Genomic DNA, 19157 nt, shown 5'->3' with positions numbered 1-19157 from the left:
ATTCCTGGTTACTCTGAACAAGGACTGAGAACTCCAGTCACCACCCACCCGGTCTCAGGGGGTAAGACACAGCAGCCTAGCGGGCCCTTCTGTCCCGGCCACAGCCGGGTGCTAGCAGCCGACCCGCATGTCCACCCTAACATCGCCCACTCAGCCGCAGACGCACTTATCGGTAAACATCTAATTACAGGGTGGCCCACTACAGACACAAAGGTGCACAAACACTGTCCCCATCCTGGCAGCTTACAGACCAATAGACAATGCAGACAGATAAATGAGTGTAAGGCAAGAACGATGTAAGTACCATCTGAAATTAAAATCACACAACATGAAAACGACTGCTTTGCAGATATTTCAAATAAAATAGGACGCTTCTCTAGAACCCTGTGCTTTTCCATACAATCAAGCCTGGAGAACCCGACTTGGAAGTTTTAACTCTTCTTTCAAAAACAGGGTTCTAAAGCCCTGGCCAGTGTGCTCAGTTGGTTGGAGCATCGTCTTGGGCACCAAAAGGTTGCAGGTTCGATTCCCGGTTGGGGTGTGAGTGGGAGGCAGCCAATCCACGTTTCTCTCTCTCTAAAAATCAATAGAAAAATTTAAAAAACAGGGTTCTAGAGACATGAGAACAAAATGCAGAATGATGGTTAAATATTTTCTTGAATTCAAACTAGTTATTTGCAACATGGGCCCTAAAAACATCCAGTTCTGAACCACCTACAAACCTCACCCTGGGTCCCTTTGGAGACAGGCCAATCCCAGGTTGACCCCACTGTCCCCTCAGCGGCCTCCACACTTGACTTGTACCCACCCCCCCTCCCCGTCCTTACTCATCTGAGGCGACCGCCCAACTCCAGCTGCTAGAGACCTTACCTGGCGCAGGTGGGCGAGCAGGCCATGTGCGAGGGCATCCTGGTTCCTCCGTTTAAAACCCCCCAGTGCGTCTATCACACTTCAAACCAAACCAAGCTGCTCCAAGCCCGGCCCTCAGACCTGGCCCCCGCGGCCTCTCTGCCCTCACTTCCCCATCCTCCATCACCCCAGGAGCTGCTGTTAGCCCCGCGCCCTTCCGGCCAGCACCTCCCACCTCAGGACACTTGCACTTGCCGTTTTCCTCAGGCTGACACAGGGTTCCAGCAGTCACAGGCTACCTCCTCTACCACACCCAGGCCTGGGATCTGATGCCACCTCTTCCGAGCAGCCTTCCTCGGCTGCCTCACCTGACCGCCCACACTTCTGTGGTCCTTCCCTCATCACTCACTGCCTGTGACCGATGTCATGCTCACACCCCTGTGCTGCTGTCTGCCCTCCTCACTAGGACCCGACCTCCACGAGGGGTGCCTGCTGTCTCCCTCGCTGCCATCTCCCTGGAAACAAACCATGTTGTGCGGCCGGGACACAACATGTGCACAGCAAATAGTTGTAAAATGGACTAATGGAAGTGAGGAAAGAAAATTTCTCTTTTTAGTAATGTTTGTTACATTAAGCTTGTATTTGTGTACTGTTTATAAAATCAGAGAATAAAAGTTTAAAAAGAAATTGGTTAACACAATTTCAAAGATTGCTACTTAAAAAAAACCAGAATGAAAGTTTCTCCCTCTGTTCCTGTCCTAGCAACGCCCCACTGAATCTCTCACTGGTTCCCGCAGCCTCTGCAGGCGAGCAGTAAAGGAGAACTGAAGACAGACACTAAGAGGAGGCCTTTATTTCTGCAAGAAGGCTTGCAGAGGCACAGCTGGAAGCACGGAGTGGCTTTACAGCTTCACAATCTGGGCACACTGGGGGCGGGGTGTCAGGGAGACCACAGGCCGTGCACTTTGATAGGTAACTAACTCCCGGAGGGAAATGGGATACTACGGGGCTGACAATGGACCATTAAAACATCAGTGGGTCTTCACTGTATCACTACAAAACACGTGTTAGGCTCAGACTAGACAACACATAGGTCTCTTCTGTCCTGAAATGCCATGACTCTGTCTCTTTGGAATGACAGGGACTCTAGAAGATACCCTTATGTCTGTTTCCGGAACTGAGTCACACCGGGGCCTTTTTGCACCCCACTGCATGACAGCCCACACCTTGTGACCACTGAGACCTGAAGTCTCCTGGGAGGCCCGTGCTGCCCCTCACCCTCTCCCACATGCCCCAGACCTCAGGGGCCATGGACAGGCCGTACGTCTGCCTCCAAGAACCACCACATCCTTCTAGACATCACTGGGGTCCAGGGTGCACCACACTGCCTGGAACCAGCTTCCCTCCCACTCACTTTGTATGTGCAGGTCATCAAATAGTACTCAAAGGTTTTAAAAATACACAGGTCAAAACTGAGAGTGAGAAGGGAAGCATTGAGAACAGAATATTCTTAACCCCCAAAACTAGTCTATACATACAGTGTTTTAAATTAACTTTGGAGTCCACACGAGTTTTCATATATTTTATATATAATTTTATATATTTTTAGAAAACTAAGATATAAAAATTATATTAAAAATATACAAAATTCTTTTTGTGAGACGATTTTGGGGAGCTCATTTATATCCAAGGGAAAGACACACAATACATCTACCACTATTCCAACCCCATGACGTTCCCATCCTGAGAGAGGTGGTTAAAACCACTTGGGGAGTAGAGAAATGATAAAAATAAACTTGGTCTTAATGAAATATCAGCCCAGCCTTTAGGTAGAGACGGTTACAGTTCAAGATTTCTGCATTTTGATTGCTGAAACGTATTTCTGCTTAAAATCAGAAAGTGCAAAATGTTTTCCAATTTTGCCCCCTTTGCTACGATTACTACAATTACAGTTCGTTAATGTTATGATTAAATTACAGACTGAAATAAATCTATTTAAACGATGTTTGAAGCAAAATAAGTAAAAGCAAGGCCTGCTACAATAAGCTGCCCACTGAAGGAAAAACGTTAAGCATTTCTTTATAACAGTGCCCAAAGTGTCTTCAAAATACTGACAACATATCCATGTGCTTTTTCATACCTTCCCTTTTCTTGACAAAATCAATGACCTTCACGACCTTGAAGCCCTTCTGAAGGGAAGGCCTCACTGTTAGGACCTGCGATTTTACCACTGCCCCTTGGTATGCCTCTGTGCACACAACCGCGCTACGGTGAGAGGCTACATCGAAACAAAGAAAAGCATTCGCTCCTGTCCCTTACACACACCAGGTATCACCCTTCTTTTCACCCACAGAAAGTGCAGGCTGGGAGAAACGTATTCCTAATACATTCTAGATCTGACCTAGAAATTCCACAGGGTGGTGAGCCATTCTCTCTAAAGAATTTATCACTGGAAAATATCAAGGCCACATTCTTTAAAATTAGAAAGAAAAGAAATATTTCTAATCACAGCCTCCAGCTAAGTCTCCCTTTCTTCTCTGGACTTTCCACACCTGAGTCACCTACACAATCTGCTTAGAACCCCTGAGATTCACCTTGCGAGAAATTCAGCATTCTAGAGGTGGTGTCCTCTTGCTGCTTGCCTGCCGCGTCCAATTCCGTCATTTCTTTATTGCTTGGAGTGAGACCACCCTGGTGCCCTCTCCCTGCCTGTTCTTTTCCACGTGCGAGTTCATGGTCGGGACAAGAAAAGTCATTTCCCTCCCAGCACCCGTCTCCCCTTCTCCGAGCATCAGCCTGTCCACAGCACCCTGGAGCTTCCTCAGCAGCAGGTGTTTTCCTAGAAGTCACACCACCCAGAGGTGCACATGACTCATCATTTCTGGGTTCCTGAAGACCCGAGCTAGTGTTTGCTGTTACATGGGCAGTGTCCACTGACCTGGGGTTTTTACCAATGCGGGAGAAGTCGGACCTTTCTAAGATGTCCGTCCTCTCCCTCCTGGAAAGACCAACTCTGTAGCCTAACTGAGCAGGGCGGGAAGGTGACTGAGGCCCAGGAGGAAGGTTCTCTGAGCTCCTTTCCTTGAGATTGTCGGGTGAAAAGTAATCGTCATACGAGGACCCCCCACAGTGAGGGGTCTCGACAGCAGAGCTGGCCACAGCCCACGGGCCACCTTCTGGCTGAAACAGCTGCATCCTTGGCACAGCGGCCTTCCTGCTGCACCTTTTCTTCCCGAGCCTGTCGTCTGGAGGTGAACGCAGCTGCTCTGACCTTCTCTTTCTCCTCACCGAGGAGCTCTTGGGCTGTGAATGTCCCACAAGGTGGTCTTCGGCTGCAGGCGACAGACTACACTTCGCGTCAAACATCTCTGATATTCCCTTGGATGGCTTCTTGCCAGGAGTGGTGGCCACGTCACCTCCAGGACCTCTCTGCCCATTTCCTTCCTCCTCTGAAGGTTGGCTCACAGGTTTCCGAGGAGTTGAGTGGCTGAGGTACCTGGGAGATGCTAGTGAGTGAATACTGCTTGTTTTCAATGCAGGTGAAGAAACACACACATCACTTTTAATGTCACCGACGCATCCTCCTGATTCCCTTTCCTGATTCCCATATCCTGAGTTTCCACAAGGATCATCAAAAGATAACTGCAGACAACCAGCAAAGGAGTCCCCTGGAAAATATCAACGAAGAATTAACTTTTAAAAAGGGGTCTCGATCACCATAAACATCATGCTGAGTTGTGCAACAGACTGATACGTTTGAGCACTGCCATTAGTTAAGAAGAGCTAGTTCTAGTTTTCCAGGTTTTACTGCTGACATGGAAGTAAGTGTGACGCTGAGCCCCTGCGACCCTGTTCCATGTGTTCACCACACAGGCTGTAGGACACTGTTTCCTGCCCTGAACGTTTACACGGCAAGCAGGTTCGTTCACACAAGATTATATTTATGTAATTTAAAGATCTATTGATTCTGTTCCAAGAAAGCAAATGCCTAAGAGAAATGCCACAGGAACCAAACGAGGTTTAAGTCCTGTAATTTGTTATATCTTAATTTCATTACAAAAACTACTTTTTATTATAATTCCTAACTTCAGGGTGAAACTCAGGAATTCTAGTTTTTAAGTAACTAGTTTTCTCATCATATAATATTCCAAATGAGAAAAAAAATTTTTTTAAATATATCTTTACTGATTTCAGAGAGAGGTAAGAAGAGGGAGAGAGAGAGATAGAAACATCAATGATGAGAGTCATTGATGGGTTGCCTCCAGCATGCCCCCCACTGGGGATCGAGACCGAAACCCAGGCATGTGCCCTGACAGGGAATGGAACCATGATCTCCTGGATCCTAGGTTGATGCTCAACCGCTGAGCCACGTCCGGCCGGGCGAAAATAATATTCTTAAAGCTTCAATATATCACAAAAAACAATTTACCTGAGCAGGAAGTATCATGTGATATGTCCAGAGATGCTTCACAGAAAGAGCGAGCTGGGTTTTCACAAGACTTTTCAACCATTTGGGAAGCTGAAAGCACAGTCAAAACATTTCATTAGACACAACTTTGGCATTTTTTCAGATGAAGCTAGTAGAAAGCCCATGCAGTCTGCTCTTACGTATCACGTACAGACTTATGCCTGTACCTTACCTTCTGGACGTGCTACAAAATAAGCACACAAAACTCACCCAGATCTATTAGAAGTGGTGAGAATCTTAAAAGTAGTCTCTGGAACTCACACTGTAAAAAAGAATTAACTCCCTGGATAATCACAATCAGAAGGGGTCATGAAGAGTGGGCTTGCCTGAACCCAGGCTATAGCTCGACAAAGGCAAATAGCTATTCCTGTAAGTTTACCGCCTGACAATACAGGCTTTTTTCCAAGGGCCGTATCAGTCACCTCTCTGGCTACAGAGTGCTTCTCACGGCGGGGGGGAAGGGGCGCTGGGCTACCAGCAGACCCTGGGGATGTCTGCAGACACTGACTTGTGTCATTGGGGAACGGGGGTGAGGATATGAGCTCTGCTGCTGGCACCTAGTGGGCAGAGGCCAGAGATGCTGCAAAACATTCTACCAGTCCCAGCACAGTGCCCCGATAAAGAGTTACCCAGCACAATATCAACAGTGCCAAGGCTGGGAAACCCTAAGGCTCCATAGAAAACACCCAGTTTAGGGTATCAACAATTTAACAAATAAGGCCCTAAACACTATCTTCAAAGGCCATGCAAACAACAGACCAGAAAACAAGAGATTTTGGCTTCATACCCACAGGTGTTTTTAAAGAGAATCAAAAGGATGTTTTTCTGAGAAAACTTTAGCAAAGAATTATAAAATGAGAATAAACTAAGATAAGGAAGGTAAGCTCAGAGACAGCATTTTCAGCTGTTGAATTCTGAACTGTGCTAGGTGCATCTGAGTGGCAGAATTAGCTCTGCAGAGTAATGGACCAAAGTTTAAGGCAAAAATAGGCGCAGACACAATTATCCACGGAGACCGTTGGCACAATATTCACCTGGAACAGCTCCTGACACACCTCAGTCTCCATTCTCTACCCCTCTCAACCACACAGCCCTCATGATCAGAGCAGCAGGCTACCCTGGGAAAGACTCCATTCCAGTCTGGCTGTGGTCTCCCGTGGGCCACTTGTATTTGGTTTCTACTTCCTGGGCTGGAACCACTGAGGTCCTCACTGGCCAAGTCATCCTGGTGCCAGCGGTCACCAGGCGAATTAAACTGGATGTATGAGCACAAACACAACTGACTGCACTGGATTTTCTCCTGGCAGATCTAGAGTAGGATTTTTGCCCTTGTAGCTCTCTGGCCATAAATGGTTACATGTAGCTTACAACCAGGAATAGCCATAGGACTGAGTTCTGACCAATGGACTTTGGCAGCAGGACTAGACAGGATTCTGGTCAGGCTGCTCCCAGGAAGCTGACTCAGCTGGGAGGCACACACCTCAGCAAACAGAGCCAGGCACCAAGGAAGGCAGAGCAGAGAGGTGGGAGCCGAAACTGTTACAGACACCTAGGGACAGCCACCCTGTCACGGCTGACTGCCAAGTTCTCTGACATGATAGACATGCACCTCTAATTTCAGCCTCTGTTTTTGTGCTTATGTTGTATGCAGCCAAAACTAACCTTACTTGATAGAGTTGCCCACAGCATATAATATACAAACATAAATTCAAGACTTTAAAAAAATCTAACCTTAAAAAATAAACCACAAAACAGAAAGTAATACAGACCAGGTTAAAACCCCGTGGTGGAGTTCTAAGCCACACGGAGAAGATGGACAGATTTATCTACATTACATGGAACGTTTCCATTTTGCAGAAGTCGCTGCAGGTTATCTAACAATTCCGTGCACTTTACTCAACACGTTTGCTGACTGCCTTGGACACAGGCACACCGTGCTGCACGCTGGAGAGCCAGGAGAAAATGTTCCCAACACGTGACAAGTCATTAGTGTGAAAGACCCACACAAAGCTCCACAAGTCAGAAAAGAGAAACATGAACTGGATTTGGACAAAGACGTGGAGCTCACAGCACTGGGTACTGTAGTCAGGGATGGTCATGTCAATACCATGAGAAGACATCCAGCCTCACCAGCAAACTCACTGCTGACCTTGAAAGCAAATTATCCAAAGAAATGCAGTGTCTCAATCTCAGACTGAAGAAAATGTTAAGGATAATGTCATTCGGTTTCCCAGGTGGAGAAACAGGCACTTTTACAAATGACTGGCAAAGGGCAACCTGACCATGTCTATCAAAATTTAAATTCTCTTGAAAAATAAAAACCATAAATAAAAAATTTTAAATTCTGCCTTCACACGTTGACATTATGTAAATGCATGAGAACCACAGGAGGGCGAAGGTCTCTGAGAAGCATGTCCACCAGTGTGTGGATTTAACAGTGAGAAGTGGGGGAGAGCCCGACGTCCACAGATAAAAAATGGGTAAAGCTCCCAAACAACCACACCATTAAGTTTAATAAAGAAAAACAAGAACAGGCACCAACAGGGGGTTCATATCAAAACTGCAATAACCTGCAGTATTTTTTTTTTAAAAAAAGAATTAAGTCCACACCTACTGACCTGAAAAAACCTTCCAGACACTTTTAAGTAATAAAAAAAGTTGGAAATAACGGATATGCCAGGATCCAATGTAGGTAAAGAAAAATTACACCTCCACACAGAAAGATGCAGGTGTCTCTATCTTTTTCATGAACACAGGTATCTGATGCACTGGAAACATCTGGATAACACATCAACTTACAATGTGGGTCATCCACGGGCAGAGGGAACTAGGTAAGAATCTAGATGGTTGTTACTATGAGCCACCTACTGGTAAATGTTTTATGAAAATGTATTTATGTAAATTAAAAGTTTTAAAGATGAAAGAAAACATAAACTGATGCATTAGCTAATCTAAAGCAAAGTCTTTCAAAAGAGGGGCCTGATGAATTTGATTAAAAAATCCCAAAGGTGTTAATAATTACAAAGGAATCGCAACAAACAGGACTTTAACCCTGGAGAATGCTATACACCCAATAATCCTTAAAATATCAATGAAGCACAAGGCTTTCTGGAAGAAAATATTAACAAAGTCTACCATGAAATAAGTTAAAACCTGTCAGAATTGGGAAACTTGAACTAAAATATGTAGGTAAAGGAAAACTACCTTCTCACCACACTTTATTCACCTATCATAACTTCCATTTTGTCAGATGTAAGCACTTACAGGTAGGGGAGAGGTTTTCCCGCTTCTCCTTCATCTCCTGCAGCCTCTTCTCCATGGCACTGTGATGACCCTGGTACATGGAAAGTATGGGGCTGTACACCAATGAGCCACTGGACTCAAACAAGAGAACAGGGACATCCTGATCTGAAAGGAAACAAAAATCCAATTTAAGCTAAAAAAATGCCTTCCTACTTCAACAACAGGATTCCTTTAAGGACCATCCCCGCCCACCAGTTTTCCTCTTTCCTTTCCACATCATTACCTGCCTCTACCAACACTCTACCAACACTCCATCTCTACCATCAGTACCACCTCCGCAATGGACACCAACACTCCACCTCCACCATCAGTCCCACCTCCGCAATGGACACCAACACTCCACCTCCACCATCAGTCCCACCTCCGCAATGGACACCAACACTCCACCTCCACCATCAGTCCCACCTCCACCATCAGTACCACCTCCGCAATGGACACCAACACTCCACCTCCACTATCAGTTCCACCTCTGCAATGGACACCAACACTCCACCTCCACCATCAGCATCACCACCTCTACAACTGATACCAATGAGAATGAGCACAAAAACAAACAATGAAGGCAATGTTTTCAGAACGTTACCCGGCAGCCCTGTGCAGGCCACATGTGCTAGTCAGTTCTGTTGCAGTACCACAACAGATGTAAAATAATGGTCATTCTACCTACATAACTTCAAAACACAGAACAGAGAATCTGCAACGCAGCAGTATAGACTAAAGCAAAGAAAAACCATAGTTACAGAAATTGCTTATTTATATCAATGATGTGCAGGATTGGTCTGAACTACTGAATTCAGAGAACAGGTGACACAGGCAAAAGAGGGAAAGAAATGTCGAAAACACATAAAGTACTTCAGAGTTTCATGACATTTCAAAGTATATGTCCAAATCATTAAAAGAATACAGTAAAAAAATGATTAAAAAACGGGCAGAGGACTTCAATAGACATTGCTCCCAAGAAGACACACAGATGGCCAACAGGCCCATGAAAAGCTGCTCAACATCAATTATGACCAGGGAAATGCCAAGTCAAAACCACAGCGAGATTCCACCTCACAGCTGTTAGAATGGCCATCATCAGAAAGACAAGAGATAACAAACGTTGGGGGGATGTGGAGAAAAGGGAGCCCTTGTTGGTGGAATGAAAACCGGGGCAGCCACTATGCAAAATGGTACAAAAACAGAACCACCACATGACCCAGTACCTGAGTAGTTAACCAAAGGAAACAGAAGATATCTGCACCCCCATGTTGACTGCAGCATTGTTTATAACAGTCAAGATACGGAAATAACCTAAATGTCCATCAGTGGGTGCATGGATAAAGGAAACATGGAACATGTATAAATGGAATGTTGCTCAGCCATAAAAGAACAAAATCTGCCAGTTGAGACAACATGGATTGAACCTTGAGGGTAGTACTAAGTGAAATAAGTCAGAAAGAGCAAGACAGACACTGCATGAAATCACTAATATGTGGAACCTTAAAACAAAACAACAAAACAACCAACCCCCAAACTCACAGATACAGAGCAAAGATTGGTGGCTGCAGGGAGGTAGGGGATGAGGGGCATGAAATGGGTGAAGGGGTCAAAAGGCACAGACTCCCAGTAATAAGACAAGTCAGTCATGGGACGCACTGTACAGCATGGTGACTAGTTAATACACTGTATTGAATATCTGAAACTTGCTAAGAGAGTGCACCTTAAAAGCACTCATGGCAAGAAAAAAAATGAAAAGAAATTCTGTCACTCTGTATGGTGATGGATGCTGACGCTGTATACAAGTATCAGTCCATTATGTTGCATACCTGAAGCTACATAACGTTATATGTAAATCATAGCTTAACAAGCAAAACCCCACTGTGATCAGTTAGCTCACTGCCTGGCCCTGCAACAGCTATTTTCAAGGTGACCTGTATTTTGTTTTCTTCTTCCTGGGCTAGACCACTGCAGTCCCCTTCTTCACTAGGCCATCCTATGTGCCACTGGTCACCAGGCAATTTAAACTAGATGTATAAACACAAACGGAAAGGATCATGTTGTATTTATTTGCTTACCTAGAGTTGTTTTCTGCCTTTGTAGCTCATTAGCCATTTTCTCAAATTTCTTTTGAAGCCTCTTATTGTTTTCCGGTGTTTTGGGAATAAAGTCTTTGGGCTGCATACACCTATGCTGTGCAAAAAAGAACATAAAAAATTAACACACGGTATTGCAATTGTGTAGGACAGGAAGGAACTCTTTTGTGTACGTTCTGGATATGTCTTGTACCATTAATAATAAAACCCTGAAGAGGTACTTTTTGCACTATATGTGAGTTTATACAATTGTAAAAAATATGGACAGAGCCCTGGCCAGTTGGTTGGACCGTGGTCCCATGCACTAAAATGATCACGGGTTCAATTCCTGGTCAAGGCACATACCCAGGTTTTGGGTTTGAGGCAACTGATCGATGTTTCTCTCTTCCTCTCCTGTCTTCTCTAAGAAAAATCAATAAACATGCCCTCAAGTGAGGATTAACAGATATATGTATATATATGTGTATGTGAACAGAACCTAAAGACCGAATAAAGGGCTATGTAAGTAGCTGTGCTTCTGAGGCATTTTCTGCATCCCAGCATGCTTAGTTTCCATGAAAATTCTTAAAAATAATTAGTCTCTTTCTTCTTATTTTTGCTACTATCATGTTATTTCCCCATCTCACAAAAAATCCAGACATAGTAATAAAATACCAAAGCAGTTATTTTATAATAATTGCTAAAGGAAAGAATCATTATTTAATCTTGTCTTCTCTTCAAATCACAGCAACCCCCTTCAGCCAATAAAAAGCAACAAGTAGAACTACAGACAAAATGTGCAAAATCAGGAAACCTCAGCTCCATGAAGCTCAGGCTCACGTCAAGAAAGTCCTGGGATAACTTTCGAGTATTACCACCCCCAGAAGGAACATGCCTCCTGACAAGCCCCACACCTCCCCCCTTTCTCTGCTGTGGAGCACCCAGAGCCAGGCCACACGAATGCACACCTGAGAGCTCCAGCTTGTCCCCTGCTTCTACACCTGAGACTTCCTTAGGACCCTGGAGAAAGGTGTCTGCTGGCAAGGCCTGTTTGGCTTTTGGGCTGAAGCTGCCGGTGCACCTGTTTACAAGGCTGCCTAGTCTAGTCCCTGTCCCAGTGACAATGAAGAGCCAAGGCTCTCCTGAGGTCTGGACTCAACCACCTGCTCTTCCAGGGAGTTAGTTCCTCTTCTTCATCTGATGAGTTAGCAAAACGCTGTTTGTTGTGTGTGAGGAACTGTTCTCAAAGACTGAGCCTTGCCATCATGGAGCTTATTCCCTCGTGATGAGTGGCAGAAATAAGCATAGAAATAAGGAGATGACCCTGGATGCTGGGGGTTTCGCCAAGCAGGTAGGGAAAGGGCCTGCACTGTTCCCTCCAGTGTCCTTGCACAGCAGGCCACTTGCTGATTAAACTAAGTGTTGCTTCATAGCTACGGGGCCAGGGAGTGTGGGAATCTGTACACTCCCCGCCCCCATGCCTATCACTGGTGGGAGGGCTGTTGTAAGGAGGTGATGTACTGGGAAAACAGGCTCCCTGGACACTCCCTGGTCCCGAGGTGCTCCCTAGATTCCGAAGCACTGGGAATCTCCACCAGCATCTGGACCTATCTAAATGCCACCATCACCACAGCGAATTAGAAAGCAGTAAGTAATGTCCCATCACAGCCTTCATGGGTAAAATAATCTCAACTCACAAGAACACTGTGATAACAGTATTATCAACAGCAGTACTGAAGACAGCACTTGGCTGTATCTCTAAAGTTTCCTTTTCTAGGAATAAAATAAACGATGAATAAATGTATAATCGCCACTGTCTACACTGGAATCACATACTTACTTTCTTTTTAATGAGGCACGGCAGGTGTTCATGAGTGTTTGCAGCAGGGAACAGGGCCTCGTCGACGTGTGCCCCGGCGGTCCTGCACCTGAGGAGAGCCACCATCTCCGTGAGCATGTCTGTTAGACTCACAAGGGTTAAACCTGCATATGTCAGCGGTAACTGAGGAAATCCACACACTGGTACACACGTTACTAATACAAAAGTCCATATAAATTCTGCCTTCCATCGTCCTCTCCACATGGTGTTTCTTGGATGAGAGTAGGGGTGAGAGGCACGTAAAGGAAGTGCTCTTCCTCTGCACTGATGTCAGGTTTGAAACACATCTCAGAATGGCCAGTGCACAGCACTCACAAAGGTGCAAGCATCTGCCATTAAACGCATAATGTAAACAGGCTGTAAAAGGAGTAAGTCAGAGCCAGAAGGTCCTGAAGAAATTGAGGGCAGAAAGCTCATCTTTCCTCCAAAACCAGGCTCTCCTTTCTGTGTATTTCTCTCCGGACCCTGAAGCCCCCAGAGCAGTTCTGCCACCCGCTGTCCCCGGCTGTGCCTCTCCTTCCACAGTCCAGCAGCCATGTCGTCACTGCCACTCTAACACCCTCCACTGTCCTTCTCGCACTGGGAACCTGGACTGGGACCTACCTCCAGGCATCAGTCCCTCAAATCTGCACAACTACAGCGATTTTCTAAATGTTCTTCTCCATTTCTCCTCTAATTCTTCTATCACTGAAATACTAACCTTGAATCATTCTACTCATCCATTCCCCACCCAGACCAGAACCCTCACCACGCCCATCTCACAAAGCAATCTCACTTACCTGTGACGTCTTTTTAAAATTCAGCCCTAACCACATCCCTGACTACAGTTCAGAAGATATCACTGCTCGAAGTCTAGTATGCAAAGGACAGCTGAAAATATAACTAAAATACAGTAAAAAAGAAAGGGTAAATATGTCCATGCTGACACAGAAACCTCTGTCAACCGTATTAAGAAGGAAGTGTCAGGACCGTGTGTGTGGTAGCAGCAGGTATTTTGTGCATTGCTTTGCCTGTTTAACTAACACAGGGGCACCATATGTTTGCTACGAGGAGAACAGTCTACTTGGCAGGTTTTTTAGAAACACTGGTCCTTTTAACACCACCTTTCATCACAAGAACAGGAACCCTGAGATCTCAGCTGTCTGCTCCTGTAAAGCAAGCTCAGAAATAACCCCACAGACGGGTTCTAGCGACACCTAGTGACTGGTCCTATGTACTGTTCACATTTCCTGTGAAAACAGGAGCAGTGGCCTGGATGGCAAAAGGACAGACATCTGACACACAAAATAAAGCTCAGTTTGGCTGTTACCTCTAAGTTTTGGGGGAGAAAATTCAAGCTTACTAAAAAATCAGGAAAATGAAAAATCAATTTTATTTTTTCACCTGAAAGTAGGGAAGATGAAGATAACGGTGTGAGAAATGGCTGTGGAAACAGGTGTTTTTTCCACCACTAGAAAAGATGAAAACTGGCACACTTTCTCCAGGAGATAACAGCATCCACCACAACTTTAAACATGCGAGCCCTCTACACTCAATAGTAACGTCTGGAGACTTCAATATGCCATTTAAGTGGACAGATCTAGAAGGAAACACAAAACTTAAAAAAGTATAAGCTAACTGCTCTAGGCCTGACAGAGTGCATACCTAGGACGTTCCTCCACAGAGCACCGGCAGGTCCTCCCAGGAAGACCCAACACCAGGGCACAGAACAAGTCTCGACTACTTGAAAGGGACTGAAATAATACAAAAGGTATTCTCCGTCCACAACAGAACACGAGACATCAAAAACAGAATGACGTTTGGAAAACTCACAATTCATGGAAATAAAACAAGAACCTCCTAAATAACCAATGAGTCAAAGAAGAAATGGCAAAAAAAAAAATCCCAAACCAAAACAAACAAAAACAACCCACACAAAAGTTTGAAACAAATGAAAACAAAACCACAACATATCAAATTTTATGAGATACAGGAAAAGCAGTGCTTATAGAAGGAAATTTATAACCTTAAACAAATTTCAAGAGGAAAAAAGGAAAAATTTCAAATCAGTAATCTGATCTTCTGCATAATGATATCAGAAGAGCAAACTGGCCCGAAAGCAAGCAGAAGGAAGCAGGGAATGAAGAATAGGATGGAAATGAACACGAGAAAAACAAGAGAGGAGAAAAATCAATAAAACCAAAAGTTGGTTCTTTGAAAAGTTCAATAAAATTGACAAGCCTTTAGCTAGACTGATCAAGACAAAAAGATTACAAAGTCAGGAATGAATTATTACCAACTTTGTTAATGACAAGAACTGTAACAGAATACTACGAACAAGTGCAGGCCAGCAAATATCGACCCGCGATGAAAACAGAAACGCCCTAGGAAGACACAAGCTATTTCAAGTGACTCAAGAAGAAACACAAAGTGAGTAGACCTATAGCAAGATATTGCCTCACTAATCAAAAAGCTCCCACAAACGCAAGCCCAGGCCAGGTTTCACCGGCAAGTTCTACCAAATATCTGAAAAGGGACGAACACCAATCCTCAAAAACTCCTCAAAACCAGACGCGGCTTCTGTCCAACACCAAACCCAGACTAAGTCACCAAAAGAAAGCTATAGACCAGTATCTCCTAATTACTGTAGATGCAAAAATGCAAATAAAAAATTAAAAAGTGAAAGTACTACCAAACATCACAGCAGTTAAAAAAATAAGTATACAATAGGATCAAGCAGAATTTACCCCAGGAATGCAAGGCTGGTTCACCACACAAAATCAATCGACGTAATACACCACATAAACAGAATGAAAGAAAAAAACCATGAGTATCACAATAGATGCAAAAAAGAAATTGACAAAATCCAACACCCTTTAAAGATAAACAACAAACATTAACAAACAAATAACTAAGGTTGGAAGGAAATTTCCTCAACCTGATAAAGGGCACCCAGGAAAATACGCAGCTACACCATGCGTGCCAGTGAAATACAGATAGCCTTTCTCCTGAGAGCCCTGGAACAAGACGGGGATTCCACTCTCGCCCTACCCATGTCTATTCAACACTATGCTGGAAGTTGAAGTCAGAGCACCTGGGCAAGAAAAAAAAGGCATCCAGATTGGAAAGACAGAGTAAACTGTCTATATACAGATTATACAACCACATACATAGAAAGTCCTGAAGAAACCACAAAACACTTAGAGCTAATAAGCAAGTTCAGCAAACCAGCAGGATACAAGATTAATATGCAAAGCTCAGTCATTTTTTTAATACTGACAACTACACAACCTAAGATGGAAAACTCGTACACGGAAAACCTCAAGTCATCATGGAAAGAAATTAAAGACCTAAAGAAACGCAAGCACATCCCATGGCTGTGGACTGGAAAGTAAAATGCTGTTAAAATGGCAACACTTCCCCAGTTAGAGATTCAGCCTCTCTCTATCAAATCTCGGCTGATGTACAGACACGCAGAATGGGACATGGTCTATCCACACAGGGCACTGCTGTGCAGCCACTCAGAGCACAGTGCTGACACAGGCTACACAAACGGGCCCTCATACAGCAGGCTAAAAGCCAGCAGAAAAGGCCAAACAGGGTTCCACATGCGTGAAGTGTCCAGAACAGGCAAATTCAGAGGTAAAAGGCAGAGTCGTGGTCCAGGGGCTGGGATGGGGCAATGGGGAGTGACTGCTAATGGATCAGTGTGGGAGAAAGGAAGGCTCTTATGCATACACAGCCGGCTACTACTGGAGAAAGGGGAGGAAGTGTTGGACTCGGAACATAATCATCTTGTAAGAATCAAAGGTAAGGTTGGCTCAGCAAGAATCATTAAGGGATGCTGTACCTGGGGACAGGGGGAGATGCAGGGATCCCATGGGAAGCAGGATGTCTGCATGGTCTTAAGATGTCTCCCTACACGTGGCTTATTAGTTTCAAGGGAAACAAAGCCTAAGCACACAATGGAAAAGTCAACAAACACCTGGCCAGGCGATCAAAATCAGCATAACCAGGAGAGGCAGGCGAACACTGAAGGCGGCAGGCAGGACAGCCATCACTCACAGAGCCTTCAGCGTAGGAAACCATAACCTCAATCCCATCACCAGGAAACATCAGACAGACCCACAATGAGGACCACCTAATCTTAAACAGAACAGTGGAGAGGGAGACTGGAATTGTCAAAACTGCCCCTGGTCCAGCCTGAGGTGACTAGAGACCAGGCCATAATGCACAATGCCCTGCCCTGGACTGGCTCTCGGAGGGAGAAAACCACGATTGACAACCTACACACTCAAGACAGGTTTCCTAGAAGCATTTCAGATGGAAATTTAAAAGGAGAAAAAAAAAATCATGTTCACATTACACACGCATCTGTATCTCCTAACAAGGAGAACTCCTCTGCTCTGGTCCCTGCCCTGCCCCTTACTGAGAGCGGCGACTCTAGGACTGTCCTGGCTAACCACCGTGGATAACTACCTCTGGAGACGAATGCTCCCTGGAATCCAGGTGTACAGGAGTCCTGGTGCTGCTCTTAGGAAGCTGGAGGACACGTATGTGAAAGCAGCAAGGCAAAACGTAAGGCATGGACTCTGGCTGACAGTGATGTATGAAACTGCTCTAAAAAAGAACCTACTTAATTAAAAGTAACAATAATAATAATAACAAGGCCTGGCCATTCAAACTTCATGGGAGGAACTGTGACCTTTTGGAGTAAATTCCCCAGGCAATCCTCTGGTCACAGGGGCCCTGACTGGCCCACCCCCCTTCATTTGCCCCCTCAGCGAGGTCAGAGTCTTTGTGATGCTGTGTAATATTCACTCTAGTTTTTCCAGGGCACCGTTAGACCAGAAACCATGTCAGGGCCGACTAGCCCAGGAACGGAAGGGGCCCTGTGAAGAGCAAGTGCCAGGCTCAGGGGCTTCCATAACCTGCACTTCAAGCGCCACTTTCGACCCACACCCTCCTGTCCTCCCAACATCTCCTCTTGTAAAACCAGCCAAGACCTACGGGCTGGAATCAAACCATCTTCCCTCACCTCCCCTCCTTTTGTGCCCTCTCCCTGCCCTCCCTCCTAAGAAGGTTGGCATATGTCCCTGGTGCTTCCTTATCACTGCTTCACATTTCCCTCTACTCCCTCAGTGGCGGCAGCTGGCAAAACCCAACCCTGACTAACCCAGCTCTCTGCCCCCTTCCCGTTGAGTATTCTGGATAAACAGCTGGCCCGCTCCTCTGGACTCATGTTCAACTTACAGCCTCCACCCTCAAGTGAGCTATTAGTCCTTTGCGACTGCACTGCACTGTGGCCACTCTGGCTCACGCCAAACCTCCAGCCTGGCTCATTCAGTAGCCTCCAACCACTCTCCCTGCTTCTGCCCTGGCCCTGGTCCCACCTCCAACACCTTCTTCTCTGCCTCACATCCCACAAAAGCCTGTGTCATCAAATGCCCACGATCTCTCCTCAACCTCCTCCCAAGCTTCCCCTGAATACTCCTATCAAGGGCTCAATTACGTCCCCCCTAAAATTCATAAGTCCTACCCCCTAGAACCTCAGAACATGACAGTATATGGAGACGGGGCCTTTAAAGAGAAAACTAAGGTTAAATGAGGTCATGTGGGTGGGCCCTAATCCACTGGGATTAATGTCCATTCAAGGGGAGATGAGGACCCAGACGGACCCAGAGAGACCAGATGAAGACAGAGACACCTGCAGGCCAAGCAGAGAGAGAGGCCCCAGAAGAAAACCACCCTGCCAGCCCCTTGACCATGAACTCCCAGCCCCCAGAAGTGTGAAAAATAAAGTCTGCTGTTTAAGCCCCAGTCTGTGGAATGTGGTTATGGCCTCCCCAGCAGGTGGATACAGTCGCTTCACCACACTTGATCCCTTACGGTTTCCTGAATACAACAAGGGCAAGTGTCTCGGGGCGTGTGCTCATTTCCCCTCTAGGCAGGGCGAGGATTATACTACATCCATGGTCCAGCTGTGGAAACTGAGGCTTGAGGGTGTTAAATGACTTGTCCAAGTAAGAGGCAGAGAGAAGGAAATAAAACATTACTTGGTTCTGTGATCCCTGCAAAATGTATTGCTGTGCTTTACCAGCACTAGACACTCAAGGAAAAAGATCAGAGAAATGGCTTACTTTTCAACCCAGAGCACAGAAACGAGCTTCACGCCTCTCTCCCGAGCCTTCTCCCAGGTGCGCGGGTACCCATCCTTGAACACGACATGAGTTACTTGTTTGTTAAAAGTTTTTGACACCTGTAGATAAAGTGCAGGGGAGAAAAAAGTATTACTATTTGCACACAATTTCACAAAGTATAAGCAAATGCCACTCATGGAGACACTTGCAAAATAAGCAACAAAGTATTAGCAAAAAGCATCAACCTATAAAAAGGGTAATAGAGGGTGGGGCAAAAGTAGGTTCACAGTTGTTCGTATGGAAAATAACATGATAATAAATGATAATATGAGTAAACTCTATTTCATGTCCTCACCACTGTAAACCTACCTTTGCCCCACCCTGCACAGCCCTAATACTCGAATTTATTCCAGGACTGAAGAATTGGCAAATATTAATAATAATAATTTAAAAAATCAATAATCATTCACTACATTAACAAAGCT

The 19157-nt window shown here is 45.3% G+C and overlaps 1 protein-coding gene across 4 annotated transcripts in view; it reads right to left on the bottom strand.

The window, feature by feature from the left end:
- Positions 1–19157, bottom strand: part of MCPH1 (microcephalin 1) — a 124486-nt gene that overhangs the window by 103460 nt on the left and 1869 nt on the right. For 3 of the 4 annotated variants that reach the window (XM_081129498.1, XM_081129497.1, XM_081129499.1), the window contains exons 3-8: positions 18673–18791; positions 12515–12602; positions 10678–10792; positions 8582–8725; positions 5279–5368; positions 3444–4517 (exon numbers count right to left, since the gene is read on the bottom strand). In XM_081129498.1, the coding sequence (XP_080985624.1) occupies positions 3444–4517; positions 5279–5368; positions 8582–8725; positions 10678–10792; positions 12515–12602; positions 18673–18791 (1630 nt within the window). The remainder of the gene's footprint in view (positions 1–3443; positions 4518–5278; positions 5369–8581; positions 8726–10677; positions 10793–12514; positions 12603–18672; positions 18792–19157) is intronic. The other variant, XM_081129500.1, reaches the window with a different exon arrangement.

Source organism: Miniopterus schreibersii (assembly GCF_964146895.1).
Source record: "Miniopterus schreibersii genome assembly, chromosome: 2".
Classification (NCBI taxonomy): domain Eukaryota; kingdom Metazoa; phylum Chordata; class Mammalia; order Chiroptera; family Miniopteridae; genus Miniopterus; species Miniopterus schreibersii.
This window is presented reverse-complemented; position numbering and strand designations above follow the sequence as displayed.